Consider the following 18,964-nt stretch of genomic DNA (forward strand, 5'->3'; position numbering starts at 1 on the left):
TTAGATATCTTATTCACGCCTTACACTTCCTTATCTCTATATCTCCCCCTCCCTTGACTCTCAGTCTGAAGAAGGGTCTCGACCCATAACATCACCCATTCCTTCTCTCCTGAGATGATGTCTGTCCCGCTGAGTTACTCCAGCATTTTGTATCCATCTTGGGTTTAAACCAGCATCTGTAGTTCTATCCTACATATTACCATACACCTGTTCTTTCACTCTGTTCTTCTAAGAATTCCTATACTCCCATGTCCCTTCTGTCTTGGTGGCATGGACCTCTTGCATGGGCACATTTCTACAAATGCCATTAGCTCTCTTGTTGTGGATGGTAGAACTGTTCTTTCTCCCTCCCACCCTCTTACTCACCTTCCGTCATCCAAACTACCCAGTAAATACCTGCCCAATTTCTGAGAGGACCTTGAAAAATATACAAAAGAGATGGAGGACCTGCAACTGCTCGGATTCAGTCACTTGAACAACAGATATATTTGGACTTAAGGCTTTTTAATGCCCCGTCCCACTTAGGAAACCTGAACGGAAATCTCTGGAGACTTTGCGCCCCACCCAAGGTTTCCGTGCGGTTCCCGGAGGTTTTTGCCAATCTCCCTACCTGCTTCCACTACCTGCAACCTCCGCCAACCACCTGCAACCTCCGGGAACCGCATGGAAACCTTGGGTGGGGCGCAAAGCCTCCAGAGGTTTCCGTTCAGGTTTCCAAAGTGGGACAGGGGCATAAGTCTTCGAAGGATTACATTGAGAGGTTATGTTCTTGAGAACTATAAAGTGGAAAATGGGATGAATAAACTATTCATCGGTAGGAATAAACTTTCAGATAAATAATCTGGAATCATTTAAAGAGAAAACTAGAATCTGTGTAGAGGAACATAGATTCCTTCTGGAGAAGTAAACTAAGAGGACTGATTAACCCTCCTCATCCTCATTTTCCCTGCAGTATGTTGGTATGGATGATGAATGTCAATAAGATATTCAGGCACAGAGAATTATTCTTTGACATTGACAAACAAACACTTGGCTAAATGGTTCAATAGGGAGTATGTACAACTTCTAATTCAACATTTTGCTGTATACCTTGGGTATGCTGAAGTGACATTTGCAAACATAGTTGCGATTGCCTCACTTCGGAAAATTCTGAAATCAAACCTCAGACCTTTATCGATCTGATAATACATTTACCCATTGAATTAAGCAGAAAACCTCTTTAAAGAGGGCCATTCGGCTTGTAGAAGAAGCATCCAATTAGAACTAATCTTCTGTTCTCAATACCTTGACCTGCAATTGCTTTCCATTTCAAAGGTGCATCCAATTTCCTTTTGAAATTCAACATTGAGTCGCACCACATTTGCAGAGGAAGGTTTTTTTTTTAGATATATGCAAACAAATTTCTTGTTGGTCCTCATAAGTTTCAATGGGGTGAGATATAAAATGAAATCCAGCACTTACATCGCTTAGCTGATCGTTGACTTTCCTGGCATGAAGATTAATCTGCAGATCTGGCAGGCAAGTCCATTCATGAAGATACTTGCGGTAGTCAATCTCGCTGACCTTTGCCTGAGTCTCTTTGGCGGCAACCACCTCCAACATATCAGGCATGATGTGTATCTTCATCTTGTTCTTTTCATAATTTTCTCTATACAGACGCTATACAGAACATAATGCAGAAAGGTCAAGATTCTCCAAACTTTTGCCCTTTAATCTATACTTATTGAACAAAACCTTGGCATACAAAATACAATGCAGAAAAAATTACCGTGATTAATGGCCACTGCAGGTCTGAATGGTTCCATTGTTATATATTTGTTACATTTGTTATATTAACGTCAAATAAATGCAGTAAATTGGGCATTAAGAACTGCCCTAATTAAATAGGTATTGAAGATTACAAAGAAGGAGAATAGTTGATTTTCACTTAGCATGAAGAATGGATACTTCCTTCCTTGTATGAAGAAAGAGAGCCATGTTTTGACCTTACAACCATATAACAATTACAGCACGGAAACAGGCCATCTCGGCCCTACAAGTCCATGCCGAACAATTTTTTTTTTTTAGTCCCACCTGCCTGCACTCGTACCATAACCCTCCATTCCCTTCTCATCCATATGCCTATCCAATTTATTTTTAAATGATACCAATGAACCTGCCTCCACCACTTCCACTGGGAGCTCATTCCACACCGCCACCACTCTCTGCGTAAAGAAGTTCCCCCTCATATTACCCCTAAACTTCTGTCCCTTAATTCTGTAGTCATGTCCTCTCGTTTGAATCTTCCCTATTCTCAAAGGGAAAAGCTTGACCTGAAGCATCAATGATTCTAGTTTTGATACCTTAGCCTCGCCAAGTCTGCCTGTCCCTTCCTTCTTTGTGTCTGTTTGGTATGTGTTAACTGTATGTTTTTAATATTCTTTAGCTTGTTTTGTGTGGGGGGTGGGGGAACTTTTTCTAATCTCTTACCTCGACGGAGAAGCGATTTTTTCTGTATCGTATCTCCGTCCACACTGCGGCCTAACATCGTGGAGTTGCCGGCCTTTGCTGGGGATCGACCGGGAGCTCCATCATGGGAGCCTGCGGACTTACCATCGCAGAGTTTGCAATCCCTGTCGGGGGTCGTCTTTGGGGCTGCAACCATGGGAGCCTGCGGGACTCTAACATTATGGAGACCGCAGTCTCTGGTTAGAGGCCGACATCGGGGACTCCAAGCCGCAGGACTTTTGACCGCTCCAACGCGGGAGTTTCGATCGCCCCGATGGGGGCTTCGACCTCCGGCTGCGAATGGTTCAACTGCCCCGACCGTGGGAGAATAAAGAGTAGGGACATTGGACTTGATTGCCTCCCATCACAATGAGGAATGTGGGGGATCCGCTGTGGTGGACCTTTATGTAACTTTTTATGTATTTCTGTGGCTTGTTGCTTTTTTTAGAATGGCTGTATGGTAATCTGAATTTCACTGTACCTTAATTGGTACATGTGACAATAAACTGACCTTGAAATCTTGAGTATTTCTGAGAATGAAAACTTTCACTTGTAAATCAAATTAAATTAGAGTCACAGTGACTTGTCACAGTCACTTTGTTGACGGTCATGAATTGGGTTCCCCACACAGGTCCCATTCTAGCAGAATTCTTTGTCTTTATTTTGAGGAGAAGATATTAAATGATTCAAGTGTTTTCAACGGCAGGTGTATTTAATCTCTGGAACAGCTCTTGCTCAAAGCTGGGCAAAAACAGTGTCACACGTTTGTGTTTGGAGAATAACATCAATTACGCAGGATGAATCGTTCTGAATGCAATTTGCAATCCGAGCACCTACTTACATCAAGGATTAATTTCCCAGTTTTCAGACAGTGCATGGAGCGTGGGTCTTCCTCCACAGAGTGCGGCACTGTGTAGAGAGCCTTGAACTTCTCATATTGTTCTCGGTACTTTATCTGAAAATTTGAGCATATACAGTATTGGCATCCTTGATCAAAGAAAAACAAAAGATAAAGATATGACGGTATCTTTTCATTGTTGCCATTGGCATTTACTTTGGACGGCACGCTTCAGAACTGTTCACTTTGCTTTTACATATGTGGTTATAAGTCTCTACTTACTGGACTAAGCACATTTTTCAGATTCTTGACCAAAGCTAACGAGAAGGAATCTCCAGGGATGCTGTAGCTTGTTGCTTTTACTGCATCCCAGGCTTGCTTGTAGGCATTCTAGAAAAACACAATGTGGAAGAAAATGATCCGATCTAATCCAGATTCCTGATAAATATTTCAGCAAAAGAAAGCTACAAATTCTCCTGCTATCATGATTACGTAGAAATCAATACTGATAAACAGGGGAAATCCAATAAGACAAATACAAGTGACACCACCCCATGTATGTTTCTATCATGATTACGTTTATTATAATAATATTCAGGGTTAAAGTATTTTGACATTTTTATCGAGCAAATATAAGCCAAGTACTATTTAGCATTTTGCATGACTAATAAAGGCTACTAGCATACACAAGGCTTAAATAGGGTATAAAATACAGGGGTATAACATGATTAATTCATGAAAATGAGCAAAGTGTGCATTGAATTTAAAACCTTTGTACTTTTCATTCTTCCTGCTCAGACATCTTCCCTTTCTAACTTTGTCTGTTAATTTTAAAGTGTCAGTTGTCTCGCTGTCTCTTCTAGACCAGCATGTTGTGGGTTTCAGGACGCATTCCAGAGACATTGCTTTGAAATAATTCATTAAACCTTACAAAAAAATGTGTGGTTTTCAATCATTCATGTCAAAATAATCCTACTCTAAACTTCTGCAGTTTATCTTTTTGCAGAAAGCGAGCCTTCATATTTTACTGTGGAGGTGGGTGGGGGGGGAGGAGAGGAGGATGAATGTAGGCCAATGGCGAGGTTAGCCTGGCAACCTCAACAAATAACATTATTAATGGGAATGTATGAAAGATAGCAGGCAGATTAAGACTGAAGTATGTCTTCATATCCATCAAGAATTTTGAACAGTTTTGGTATAACTTTGAACAGATTTGGTATAATTTTGCACAGATTTGGTATAACTTTGCTGATGGTCAAGGATTGGATTGGGGAGTTGCTGGGAAATTCTGTTTATTGGAACAGCTAAAAATGTATAGGGATATGGATTATATGCAGGTAGATAAAATATGGTCTTGGCATCATGTTTGGCACAGATATTGTAGGCTGAAGGGCCTGTTCATGTGCTGTACTGTTCTACATTCTATGTTTTATGTCTACCTTATCAACACCTCTCTAATTTTATAAATTTCAGTCAGGGTTCCCCTTATAGCTTGTTTCATTTAAATATATGATAATTTTATGTTCATTTTGGTTCAGCCATTTTACTCACTGAGAACAGTGAAATAATTAACTTTGCCCTTTTCTTTTTTATATCCCGCTATTCTCCAAACACAAGAACATAAGAAAATAGGGGTAAAAGTATAACTGATCTGTCCCAGGCCTCAACTCCTCCTCTGGGTCAATTCTCATTTGCCCTCAATTCCCTTTCTTACAAAAATGTATACATTTCCTCTTTAATCACCCCCAATAATCTGGCCTCCATAACCCCAGAGAGTCATCACAATTGCAGGTTGTTGCTCAACTTCGTGAAGGTGATAGTTCATACTATTTGGCACCGTCCTCCATTTTGTGGCCAGCCTAAGACTGAATGGAGAAATCCTGATCTCTGTAACTGAATGCGTTCTCACTCAGTACATGTAATAACTGTGCATTTGCTGGCTTTTGACCTGTCCATGCCAACCAAGATACCCCATCACACTAGTCCCACCTGCCCATGTTTGACCCATATCCCTTGCCCATTTATTCCAGTTTAAGACACCCCCATGCAGAAAACTTACACTGCTATACATAGATTTAAGGTCCTGGGTCCTTTGGAAATCCAAAGTGTCTAAAATGGTGGTGTACTTGTCTTTGGTTTTCTCATAGTTCTCTTTGTAGTTAATCTGGAAGAAATAAATGTCAGCCTGTTGATTAGTTGAAGGCTACAATCATTGACATACTGTGAAGTAAACCCTAGTAATCTGACAAAGACAAATAAATCTTAAAGGTACCAATTGGTGGCCATTAATTCTTTACTTTATTGAGATTATAGACATGCCTGGGGAGTTGGCATTTGCCATTTTCCACACATTTCTTTTGGATTGTAGCCAACACAGCAGGGATGAACGACAGGCCAATAAATATAGCAATTGTGACAATTTTGCTCCAGAAAGCCTGCTGCAGTAAACGAAAAAATTCAAAATCACTTGGGTACAATAGGTTGAAGCTAAGGGGCAGACTTTAGTGTGGTTGAGAAAACAAATCACCCAACCATTTAAGGGCCTGTCACACCAACATGCGACTGCATGCGGCAAGCACGACCAAACGTGGTGGCTTAAGGCATACGGCCTCGCGGGGCCGGTCCCACTTCCAACCGTGGAGCCGTGTGGAGTTGTGCGGGGCTGGTCCCGACATCATACTCACCAATCAGCTGGGCAAGAGGCGGGCCGACTGAATTTGGACGTCGCACGGCGTCGGGCGGTTTACGTCATCACGCAACGGCACGCGCTAGGCGTATGCCGTCAAGACACTGCGTACGGCGTCCAGATGCTGCGTAAGGCGTCGAGACACTGCGTACGCCCGTCGAGGTGCTGCGTACGGCCTCAATGCGACTTCGGGCCGACAGGCCTTTGCCGCACGGGATTTTTGGACAGTGTCCGTTTTTCGGAGCCCCGCGCGATGCCCGGACCAGCCCCACGCAACTCCATATGGCCCCGCGAGGCCTTACGGCTCAAGCGACCACGTTAGGTGGTCGTTAGGTCGTGCTCGCCGCATGAAGTCGCATGCTGGTGGGACAGGCCCTTTAGGCTCAATCCTCTACCTAAATTGGCAAGCTGTAAACAATGTCAATTACGTCCAATTCTGATACTGAGCAAATGGCTTTTAAAACATATATTATTCACTCGATGTGAATGTAGCCAGTAGGCCCAGCATTTATTGTCTATTCCTAATCGTCACAGAAGCAATGTCAACCTCGGCCAGTTCTGAGTCTGGATAATGCTGTCTGGATTGTCATCCCAACAGCATACTTGTCAACCAAGTGGGTAGACAGGCAACGCTAGTAATTTCAGGGTCACCATTATTGATGCTAACCTTTATTTATTTCCATATTTACTTAATTAACTGAACTTAAAACCCCTCAGCTGGGATTTGAACTTGCATCTCCAGATCAATCGCTCTGGGCTCTGACCCACCGAGTTGATGCCAAATTTAAGGCGGTTCCGAAATGTGCACAATGTAGGTGCTTCATCCCTCCTCCAGCAATTAATGGTAAAAATATGCTAAAATAGTATATAAAGAGGAATATTCACTTAAATATTCACCCATTGCCCTGACCAACAGCAGCCCAATGCAAAAAGAACTCCAGGAAATATCACATAGAATGATAAATTGAAAGGGTACTGACAGGATTATAATCTTATCAATCTAAGTCTATCTTTCATTGACCAAGTTTCCCTAGGCTGTTAAAAGAATACTTACATCACTTAACTGAACAGCACTTTGGACAGCCGTCACATAGACTGGTGTATCAGTAACCACAGTGTAGTTCTTAAAGTTCTTCTTTCCATCAGTTCTGTACTTAATCTGCAATAAATCAAATTTCAAACGGATCCTATTAAGCGGCTTAGACATAGCTCTTTATTTGAAACCAAAGCAACTTTACTCCACAGTGAAATGGAATATCAATTGTTTTTTTTTGGTTATTTTGCATTATTTTAGAAATTTAACTAGGGACCTCCTATAAGAAGTGCATCAAGTCATATCATTCCAAGCTCAAAAGATCAGGAAATTATAACATAATATCATGAGAGCGAATGAGGACTCCAAATATACACATCATTGTACAGCTGGACCTCATGAGAGAAAGCCCTATTACATTTATTTTATTCCTTTGGATGCATCTATACAATGTGCCATGTTTACAATATATGCCCATCTATCTCATCACCCGACTGCTTTGGCCTTAACTCTCCCATGATTCAATCTCCCATCTTTTGACTTCTCAATAGACATCTACAACCTGCACACTCACACTCCCCTTCCCAGGACTCCATTTACTCCCCTCGAGAGGTAATAGTCTGAACTTCCCTTCCCCGGGCCAAAATGAAGCCAACCTTTAGCCCTCTCCTATCAACCCCTCACCACAATCCTTCGAAGATATACATCAACCCTGGAAGGTGCATTTTCCATCTCAAATTCTGCACTGAGCAAACATGAAGGCATAATACCACTTCAGCAATATTCAATGCTTTGGGCATTACTGAAATTTGCAATGATAGGGTCAGGACCGCTCAACGCTGCATATTTCTACACAATGATGAATTACAGTCAATCATGCGTATTAATCCAGCAACTGTTGGACACCCTTTTAGTCAAAGTGAAGGCTTCATTTATGATGTATACCGAAGCTGACGCTAATTTGTGACAATGCATATGCAGTGTGACTCTACACTATATTTTACTTATTTTACTCTTTATATTCACATCAAACTTGTATTCCTTGGAGTGTAGGAGGATGAGAGGTGATTTTACAGATGTGTAAGATCTTGACTCGAACCCCTCATGCTTCACCAACACTCTCACCACACCTGCCAAACTACGTAATAATAGATTACCGGAAGGTTCTGAACCTCCTTCTATCCAAATGTCTTGAGATGAGGCAGTAAAACATCCAAAAGACTTGCCAGTTCTTTTCCTTTTTTCAAGTTAGCATTTCACTTAAAAGCTTTCCCTGAAGTTAGAAACTCACAATTTTATGAATTATTAGGCATAGAAAATATATGTGAGCAGTTACTGAAGCTTTTTTATGTCTGTCATACCACCAAACTTTGTAATAAGATTAGATTTTTACATTTTAAAGTAAACTGATCTTTCTGACAGGTTACTTTGGAACCGGGTCTAACTGCATATCCTAAGTGGTTATCTAATGCTTAAAAACAATTAAGCACATTGCAAAAGTATTCTTTTTCTGAATGGGATTATATTTATAATGTTACAAATTTACAAGCCCTCTGATTTCAACTTGGGTCATTTCACTTAAAGTGAAGGAATATTTGTTGAAAGGTTAAATATTCCTTACCTCACTCTGCAGGCCATATGAATTTTTGGCTCGTAGTATTTCTGGAGTGTCCCAAACATAACATCCCATACCCTTCAGCCAGTTCAGGTCATCCTTGTACACAAACTGTAACATGGATTTAAAATATTAGTGAAAGAAGTCTTTCCCTATCAACTCTTTTCAGTTGCATCACTGTCAATAGTTATAATAACAGCAATGGGCAAGCATGGTTTGTACTATGAAGAGAATGTTCAAAGATGGTGAATTCCTCAGAAATATCAATGCTACAGAACCTTCTGTTTTGCTCAGAGGTAAAAGCTCTTTGGCAGCAACGCAAGCGATCAGTAGTGTTTCAGCCAATTTTCATCTTGTACACGGAAGTGCATTGATTATCACTGCCACCCATCTGTCTCATTGTTATGGTTGAGACTTCAGTTGCAATGTTGCTGTTTTAAAGCAATTGGGGCAAGATTTGCAAGTAGTCTTAGCCAGCTGTATTTTTGGGTTTCACGGAAAGACTTGTCCTGCCCCAAAGAGGGGTTAACCAAATTCTGCTATTGTTGAGAGATGCGAAAACCTTTCTTCACAACAGTCTAATTCATATTGTCTAACATTACAGAATGTAAATCGGCAAGAGTGGCAAATGTTTTTCCCTCTGATGGAAGGATATAATTTTCTTGATATACAATGATCATTCAAATTAATTTTGAGGCCTACAATAAATACCCACAAAATTAGATATTTACAAACACAAGCCCTCAAACTTATCAAATGTCCCACTACTTATGGGTAAGACTCACAAATCTAATGATCTGATACATACATCACTCAATATCTCCTGAGCATTCTTGGCTCGAATGACGTCATGCTCATCAGGCAGGCAGGTCCAACGATGATGATAGGTGCGGTATTCAATGTCGCTGAGAATCTGTTGGCATTTCTTTGCCACAATGTTGCTTATCATGTCATTGGGAATGTGAACCGCAGCCTTGGTATGTTCATATTGCTGCCTGTAGTCCATCTAAGTAAAGGAAATAAACAAAGTCGTAGAGCATGCTACAGTATATGATCTTAGCATATCAGATGTAATTTTTCAGACCATTTACAAGATGCAAACATATGGATTGGGGAATTATTTTTTTAATAGCCTCGAATAGAGGAAGCTAAAGAAGCTCCTAAATTTAAATGCAAGTCATGCAATATTAGATATTTTATTCCTGCCAAATATTCTTTTTTGACATTACTTTGCCTGCTAATTTAACAACAATGCTCACAAATGTAATATAGACAGGTTAACAATTTATGTTCAGTTAACATGATGAGTTAACCCTAACTTAAAAGCTTCTCTAAAACCATGCTGAATCAGTATAAAAATTTGGTATTTTAATCTCTGAGTCCTATCATATGCAAAGAGCAATTGTTCTTTTTTTAACAACAAATACTTGGGAGGAGATCACAACACAATGATAAACAGAGTGAATTTGAATATTAACATACCATGTTCCTCATTTTGTCCATTGCCATTGCATGGATGATACCAGGGAAATCTTTGATATCTCCACCAGCCAGGTAATGTCCCTTGAGCTTTTCATACAATTCCTTGTATTTTAGCTGGAGAATGAAATTCATACAATGCTTTATGGAGACTTTCAACGAGTGCCAGAAACAAATATAAAAAGGGGATCAGTTTCTACTTACATTACTGCTCACATGTTCAGCACGTTTAGCAACAACCAAAGGAAGGTAGTCTGGAGGCAAATGGTATCCTAAAGCTTTGCTGCCTTCCCATGCATCCTTATAGTATTTCTGTGGGACACAATCCACTTGTATTAAAGCACAATGCAAAAGTTTAAACCAATAACAACTGAGAAAATGCTCAATTATCCTTCCAGCAATGAGTACTGAAGAAGATTAATTATGCATAAAGTTATAAAGCAACAGCATGTCGTACAATTATTAAACACAATATGCTAAAACTCACCTGACTAACATGCTTGGCCATTTCCCGTGAATGTTCTAGTTGAGGTGTGTCAGGGGAACCGATGTATTTGCCTTTCTCGAGGTTAAATGTTTCTTTGTATTTCAACTGATGAAAATGAGATCAATGAGCTATTAGAATTAAGTTATTAACACAGCAGATCCAACATTAAAAAACTTGGGAACAAATGTGAAAATCATCATATAGCAATAGTTTAAAAATCTCAACTTAATATAATCAGAGACCAAGCGTAGTGCTTGGTCCGCGAAGGCCTACTGGATCTCCCCCCCAACTTTCCCAGTGCCTTACCTAGACTCACAATCATTTCGCTCCCTCCCCCCCCACCCTTACTACCTCTATTTCTTCCTCTGGCTTCACAATTTTCAACTGTTTTATTCTTATCTCAAACCTTTTGTCTTTTCATCTCTGACCCTCCTCACTTCCTGCTTTTCTTCCTTCCCCCCCCCCCCCCCCCCCCCCCCCCCCCCCCCCCCCCCCCCCCCCCCCCCCCCCTTCTGCCCCACTCCCCCCCCCACTTTAACTTTAATTTTGGGTGAAAAATTAACTTCCCATATGATCATCATCAGGGATACCATAACTGGAATATCTTACAGATATTTGTAAATAACTGCCAATCAGTTTTAAAGATGGGTCAGTGGTCAGGTAGTGAACTGGTTCTATTACTGCAAATATCCATACTACTAGTTCATGTGTGGTCTGCTTTTAATTCCACTTATGTTCCTGTGCTTTGTTACATACTTAACCAAAATAAATCTATATATCCCATTCTTGAAAACTCTCATTGTTGCAGCAGCCACAGAGTTTTGGAAAAGGGAATGCTCTGTCTTCATTGTCCTTTGTGTAGAAAATATTGCTTCCATATATTTATCTCTCTGTTGCTATGATGTTGGCTGTACTTCAAATGCAACGGTTGTTTGGTGTGAAGTGTTTGAGAAATACTTACATCACTCAAATTTTGCGTGTTTATCTTTGCAAGAACCACTTCTGGCAGATCGGTAATTGGGGTAAATTTGGCAAAGTTGGCTTTGGCGTTTTCTTTATATAACCTCTGAAAAAGGAAAAACAAAGCAGGTGTATTATTCAAAAGAAATCACGTGAGAAACCTTTACAACAAACCATCCTTGCGGCTATACTTACATCGTTTAATATCGCCTGTGCCCTCTTCACCTTTATATGATCTACTGAATCCAGTGGAATCCAGCCACACCCTCGGACCCATTCAAGATCCGACTTGTACAAGAACTGGAAAAAGAAAGAATGGTCTCTGATCATTCAGAAAAGCGAGTTGCAACACATTGCTTCAAATCTAATTTCATAATCTATAACCAATTTGAAATTTGGGCAAAAATCAATGTGCAAAGGCTTTTTTTTTAAAGTGGAGAATAATTATGATTTGAAACGATTTGACTGATAACACAGAAAAAACGTATTTGGTCCACCTAGTGTACAATTATCAAGCGCCCATTTATATTGACCCAACACCAATCCCTTTTTATCTTCCCTCATTCCCACCAACCCATTTCAGATTCTACCAGAGACATGCATGTAGGTGCAATTTAGAGTAACCAGTTAACCTACCAATTTTGGGATATGGGAGGAAACTGAAACACGCAGGGAAACCCATGTGGTCAGTAAGAGATAGAAATGGACCCTTCGGCCCAATGAGATCATGCCGGCCATCGACTACACCTTGCACATTAAGCCTATTTTATTAACCCTCGAGATTCTACAATTCACTGACACACGAGGGGCAAATTACAGGGGTCAATTAACCAATCAACCTGCACTTCTTTGGGATGTGGGAACAAACTGAAGCACATGGAGGAAACTCATGCAGTCAGTTGGAAAAACATGCAAACTCCACACAGACAGCACCAGATGAAAATATTGAACCAGAGTTACTGGAGCTGTGAGGTGGTAGCTCCATCACCGTGACAGCAGAGAGTTGACCAGGACTTTTATGAACGAATTGGAGAAATACTTCAGGAAAAATACTTGTCAGGACCCCAAGGGATGAGGGAAGGAATACAACAAATGAAGTTGCTCGATAGGCACGGAGGACCAATTAGACTCCTTGAATGTTTATATCTCAATCTTGATATCTCTTACTTGGCCATTAGATTAATGGACTAATAATTGATAATGAAAGAAAAACATCAAGAGACACTAGTTGTGGCATCATCATTTGCAGTGAGCCTACCACTGATATGCCAAATAGCAGCTGAAAATTCAGGATGAACAGTTGCTGTGAAAATCCTCATGATGCCTGGGCAAAGTACCAGAGAGACATACTGGTGTCTAGTGTGTAATCAATGTGTAATCAATGCCTTCAGAAGGGCAGGGAGAGAGTGGAAGGGAGGGGTGTGGTGGTGGTCAGCGGTAGTGAAGGTGTAAAGCTAAATACAAGTTTCTTATAGAAACTTACAAAATTCTTAAGGGGTTGGACAGGCTAGATGCAGGAAGATTATTCCCGATGTTGGGGAAGTCCAGAACTAGGGGTCACAGTTTAAGCATAAGAGGGAAGTCTTTTAGGACCGAGATGAGAAAATCATTTTTTACACAGAGAGTGGTGAATCTGTGGAATTCTCTGCCACAGAAGGTGATTGAGGCCAGTTCATTGGTTATATTTAAGAGGGAGTTAGATGTGGCCCTTATGGCTAAAGGGATCAGGGGGTATGGAGAGAAAGCAGGGATGGGATACCGAGTTGGATGATCAGCCATGATCATATCGAATGGTGGTGCAGGCTCAAAGGGCCGAATGGCCTACTCCTGCATCAATTTTCTATGTTTCTATGTTTCTAAGTTTATTCATACTCACATCGCTTTGCAAATCATAAGCCTTTCGTGCCTGGATCACATCGTTCTGGTCTGGGAGACAGGTCCACTCATGCAGGCGACGCCTGTAGTCAATCTCACTGACGTGGCCCTGGCATTGTTTGGCCATGAGGATGTCCAACATGTCGGCTGGTATAGTGTACTTGGATTTGGTTTTCTCGTATTCCTTCTTGTACAGCAGATCGCTCTGCATCTTGCCTACTTGCATGCACCTAAGCATTTTGGGGTCATCGTTGACATTACGGCTTCCAATCAGGTGGCCAAGCTGCTTGACATAATCAGCTTTGTACTTCAGCTGGAAAAAATAATGACATGTGTCTGGTTAATTTAGATTAGAGAAAGAATTACCTAAATGGAGGAAGCTAGGCTAATTTTATGATATAGAAACAAAGATGTTGTTTTTTTTAAACAAACATAGACACAAAGTGTTGGTATAACTGAGTGGATCAGGCAGCATCTCCGGATAAAAAGGATGGGTGATGTATCAGGCCCGGGACCCAACCCGAAGGGTCCTGACCCAAAACGTCACCCATCCTTTCTCTCCAGAGATGCTGCCTGAAACCGCTGAGTCACAGCAGCACTTTGTGTCTACTTTTATGAGATGATGAGTAATCATGAAAACCAGCTATCTAACATTTTCAATGCAAGTATATACAATTTACTGGTAAGATCTACACTAATCCCATTTATTCTCCCCCCATGCCCAACAACCCTCCCAACCCATCACCTACCCTCCCCATCTCATCTACGCACTAAGGAAATTTACTAAGGCTAATGAACTCAGTAACCTGCAAATATTTTGGATTATTTGTGCATGAATTATCGCAGCAAGAAAAATTTACTAATGGAGAAAACATATCCCCTTGGACACATCCCTCAATTATTTGAAAAGTTTGTGAAATTGGTCGGAAATCTTCGTACCAGAGTAATTGGTTGTGTCATCAGTATCTCTTTTTAACATGCCATATAGTATTTGATGAAGTATCTGTGTAAGTCAACTTGTTTGCACAGTGCCGACCAAGACCCACCTGACTTTGGATGTCTTGTGATGACTTGGCGTGGCAGATTGACACCATATCAGCTGGAATTTTGTAACCAATGGCCTTCATCTTCTCCCATTGATCCTTGTACAATTTCTGATGAAGAGAACAGAATGTAAGAATTGTACCAATTAACTATTAGTTCTGAGATATGGGAAGAAATCTAAGTACCCAGGGGATAATCGTCAATCATAGGGTGAACGTGCAAACTCCATATTGACAGTACCAGAGTACTGAATTGCTAGCTGCCTCACTGTGCTACCCACACAGTATGAGAATATTGTTATGAATTGAAGAGGCCATACCTATGGACGATAAATTCCAGATGCCATTAGTCCGTTTTGTGCTGTAAACTCTATGTAATGGAATTTGCTGTTTTAATTAGTTCCTTATAACAAAATCTCAACTTCTGGGTAAATATTATGCAAAAAAATATCAGCTTTGACGAAAGTTCAACTTTCTTCTCCACTTGTACTGTTGGTGCCAATTTTGCACCAGATTCTGGACTTACAATTTTGTAGATTTGAATTATTAATAATTATTCATCTGGTGATATGGATAGTTTTAAACTTTCTGGAGAGCAGGTAAAGATTATCCCTTAATTGAGGGACAAGCACAATGGGGTCCAGAATTAGTTTGGAAAGATTCATGTGTCACTTACGTCATTTAGGTTTCTGGCAGCTTCTTTTGCCGAGACCATAGTGGGTGTATCGACCAGGGTGTACTTGGTCTTAGCAATATTCCATTCTTCACGATATTTTATCTAAAAAAATAAAAGGGAGGATTTGTGAGAAACTATCATCGGACTTCAGCGTTGTGTAGGAAAAGTAATGAGCTTGTAAAATGGATTTCACTTTCTTTTGTTAACTATGCACGGGTCTTCAGACTAAGGCGACAGATAGCACAATGGGCTAAGAGTTCGGCTGGCGACCAGAAGGTAGCCGGTCAAATCCCGCTTGGAGTGCATACTGTCGTTGTGTCCTTGGGCAAGACACTTCACCCACCTTTGCCTGTAATGGAATGTACGGCGGCAGGCGCGGGCACACCGCGACGCCCTGTGTCTCCCTTTCAAGGGAGATGCTAAAAATGCATTTCGTTGTCTCTGTACTGTACACTGACAATGACAATAAATTGAATCATTTCATTTCATTTTTTGATAGAGTCATGCAGCACAGAAACAGGCTGCTTGGCCCAACTTGTTCTTGCTGACCAAATGTCCCATCTAAGCGAATCTTATTTGTCCATGTTTGGCCCATATCCCTCTAAATCTTTCCTATACACGTACTTTTTCTCACAGAGAAAAACATTTTCTCACAGAGAGTGGTGAGTCTGTGGAATTCTCTGCCTCAGAGTGCGGTGGAGATAGGTTCTCTGGATGCTTTCAAGAGAGAGCTAGATAGGGCTCTTAAAAATAGCGGATTCAGGGGATATGGGGAGAAGGTAGGAACGGGGTACTGATTGGAGATGATCAGCCATGATCACATTGAATGGCGGTGCTGGATCGAAGGGCCGAATGGCCTACTCCTGCAACTATTGTCTGTTGTCTACTTGTCCAAATGTCCTTTTAATGTCTTAATTATTCCACTGGCTGCTTTTTTCATATACCCACCACCCTCTGTGTGAAAAAGTTGCCATGCAGGTTCTTATTAAACCTTTCCACTCTCACCTTAAACCTATGCCCTTTAGTTCTTGATGGCTCTACCCTTGGTATCCTCAGAGAACATACAATAATGCTTCTGGATATTACAGAGTCATGAAAATGAGTCTGACAGATGCATTATTAAACATTGAGCTCCATTAATGTCAGTTTGCTGGTCTGCTGCAGGGTTTGCATTCTATTGACTGCTAATCAAAGGTGTTCATTGCACACTGCATTAATTTATGTTGGTAATCACTGAATTGGGGATTATTAACACATATTAATGCTGGCAAATACCAATTGCACAAAGGGGAATAGAACATGCGGCATGGTGGCACAGTGGTAGAGCTGTTGCCTCAGACCCGGACTCAATCCTAATTATGGGTATTGTTTATGCGGGGTTTGTCCATTCCCCTTGTGACCATTTGGTTTTGCTCCAGTTTCCTACCACATCCCAAAGACGTGCAAGTTTGTAGGTTAATTGCTTTTGTAAAATTGCCCCTGGTGCGTTGGATATGAAAGTGGGATAACATAGAACTCGGGTCTGGATGATCAATGGTTAGCATGGACTTGATGGGCCAAAGGGCCTGTTTCCAAGCTGTATCTCTAAGCTTCCCAGTGGGTGACCTTTGACCCAGAACAGATCACCAATGTAATCTAACCTGGCGAATATTACTTTTACATGCAAATTGGGTACAAAATATGCACAGCTTGTTTCAATTTTTCAGATATGGTTTCCAAAAATATAGAACATGTACTAACATCATCCAGGATGGCCGCACTTTGTTTCGCTGTAATGTAATCAACTCTATCCACCACAGGAGTAAATGGAAGGCTTTCCGCTTTAGTCCGATAGTTTCTCTGTTGAAGACAAGACAATAGAGATTAGTAAAAGAAAGTGTGGGTGAAATATCCTTCCGTTGATTCAAAACTAGTGCTGTGGTTCAAACTAAGATTTGCTATTATCTAATAACAGTGACAAGATTCAAGAACATGCCCATTTTGTAAAGATCTTCCATTGTGAAGATGATTCAATTATCTACAGTAAAACTTATTCTCTTGATGCATTTCAGTTGTTTTCTTTTGTCACTTAACCTGCATCTAGATGTGCAGTAGTTAAAACTAGAAGGGATAAGCATAAACTGGTCACTAGTAAGTTCCCATGTCGACAGAAAAATGCTGGAGAAACTCAGCGGGTGAGGCAGCATCTATGGAGAAAAGGAGTTTCTCCAGCATTTTTTGTCTACTTTCGATTTTTCCAGCATCTGCAGTTAGTTAGTTCTTAAACATTAAGTTCCCATGCATCAGTCAGGTATGTGAACTGACTTGTTATTATTGTTCTAGTGCGACAGCAGAAAAGGTGACAACAGGCTACAATCATGTATCTGGTGCTTCAGATATATGATTATAGTCGGTTGTTCCTTCTCTGCTCATGTTTTTTTGTTCCTTGGTGCACACTCAACCAATTTCTCAAATGGTGACCTTGAGAGTGAAATCTTTGCCCAGTGAGCAATGCAAATTCCATCTGAATCTCGGACATGTCATCAGCAACACACTGAAGATGCTTACATTGTCAATTTTTGGTAATCATCTTAAGTATCTGCTCAAATGCCGGAAAGGATCACACATACTTACATCACTTAAAATATCCTGGGCATGTTTTACTTTCTTAACATCAACACAATCCGTAGGAACCCATCCAATGCCACGCATCCACTCCATATCGGATTTGTAAATAATCTGCATCAAATGAAAGGTAAATTGTTAATTTATGTTTCTACAGTACTTTGCTAAATACCATGGATATAAATAACATAAATAAAATAAAATCTTATTTATATAGCACATTTTTAGTCAACTTGCATTGACCCCAAAGTGCTTCATATAATTACATTACATTTACACACAGGCAAAGGTGGGTGAAGTGTCTTGCCCCAAGGACACAACGACAGTATGCACTCCAAGTGGGATTCGAACCGGCTACTGATATGATTATCTATTACATAGAAACATAGAAATTATGCAGTAGGCCATTCGGATTCGAGCCGCACCGCTACTGATATGATTATGGCTGATTCCAACTCAGTATCTGTACCTGCCTTCTTTACCCTCTTTTCCTTAGCCCAAACATCTAACTCCCTCTTAAATTTCAATGAAAGATACTACCCTCTGAAGTCTACAGCTATCTGTTAGCCAACAGTCAAGAAGTATAGGGTCTCGATAGTCTGAAAACAACACCTGTTCCTTCTCGACCCGAAACATCACCTGTTCCTTCTATCCAGAGATGCTACCTGTCCTGCTGAGCAAGTCCAGCATATTGTATCTATCTTCGGTGTAACCAGCATCTGCAGTTCCTTCCTACACAGGTCCCTGACAGTGTCATACAGAACCGAAGCTGACCTGGAAGTCTATTATTTCCATGCCAACTATCAAGTACCCATCCACATATATCCTCCTTCCCAGACTTTTGAAAATACTGTATTGTATTCAGAACAGATTTGAACAAATGATTTATTGATCAGACATCTTCCTCTCACTTTTGAAAAGATCAATTCAATTCACCAACCACTTCAACTTTACATAAAGTAGATTAAAGTGGAAAACATTTGGAATACAGTGGTAAATGAGCAGTTTAGGATCCAGTATAATTGGTACTCTGTAATACCGAGTGATCTCAATCCCTTATTCACAGTGCACGAATCACGTTAAGACTTCAAATTTTGAACTGATGTTATTGAAGTGACTAAATTGCTGGGTTAGAGGCCGACCTGGACTAATTATCTGAAGATATATAATCCTATCATCAG

The 18,964-nt window shown here is 40.6% G+C and overlaps 1 protein-coding gene across 1 annotated transcript in view; it reads right to left on the reverse strand.

The window, feature by feature from the left end:
* Positions 1-18,964, reverse strand: part of neb (nebulin) — a 229,493-nt gene that overhangs the window by 89,514 nt on the left and 121,015 nt on the right. Inside the window, 17 exon segments of the mRNA XM_055638822.1 lie at positions 1,462-1,659; positions 3,329-3,442; positions 3,608-3,715; positions 5,385-5,489; positions 7,066-7,170; positions 8,666-8,770; positions 9,468-9,665; positions 10,142-10,255; positions 10,343-10,450; positions 10,626-10,730; positions 11,587-11,691; positions 11,781-11,885; positions 13,462-13,773; positions 14,507-14,614; positions 15,180-15,281; positions 16,920-17,018; positions 17,793-17,897. Coding sequence (XP_055494797.1) covers positions 1,462-1,659; positions 3,329-3,442; positions 3,608-3,715; positions 5,385-5,489; positions 7,066-7,170; positions 8,666-8,770; positions 9,468-9,665; positions 10,142-10,255; positions 10,343-10,450; positions 10,626-10,730; positions 11,587-11,691; positions 11,781-11,885; positions 13,462-13,773; positions 14,507-14,614; positions 15,180-15,281; positions 16,920-17,018; positions 17,793-17,897 — 2,196 coding nt within the window.

Source organism: Leucoraja erinacea, chromosome 7, assembly GCF_028641065.1.
Source record: "Leucoraja erinacea ecotype New England chromosome 7, Leri_hhj_1, whole genome shotgun sequence".
NCBI lineage: Eukaryota > Metazoa > Chordata > Chondrichthyes > Rajiformes > Rajidae > Leucoraja > Leucoraja erinaceus.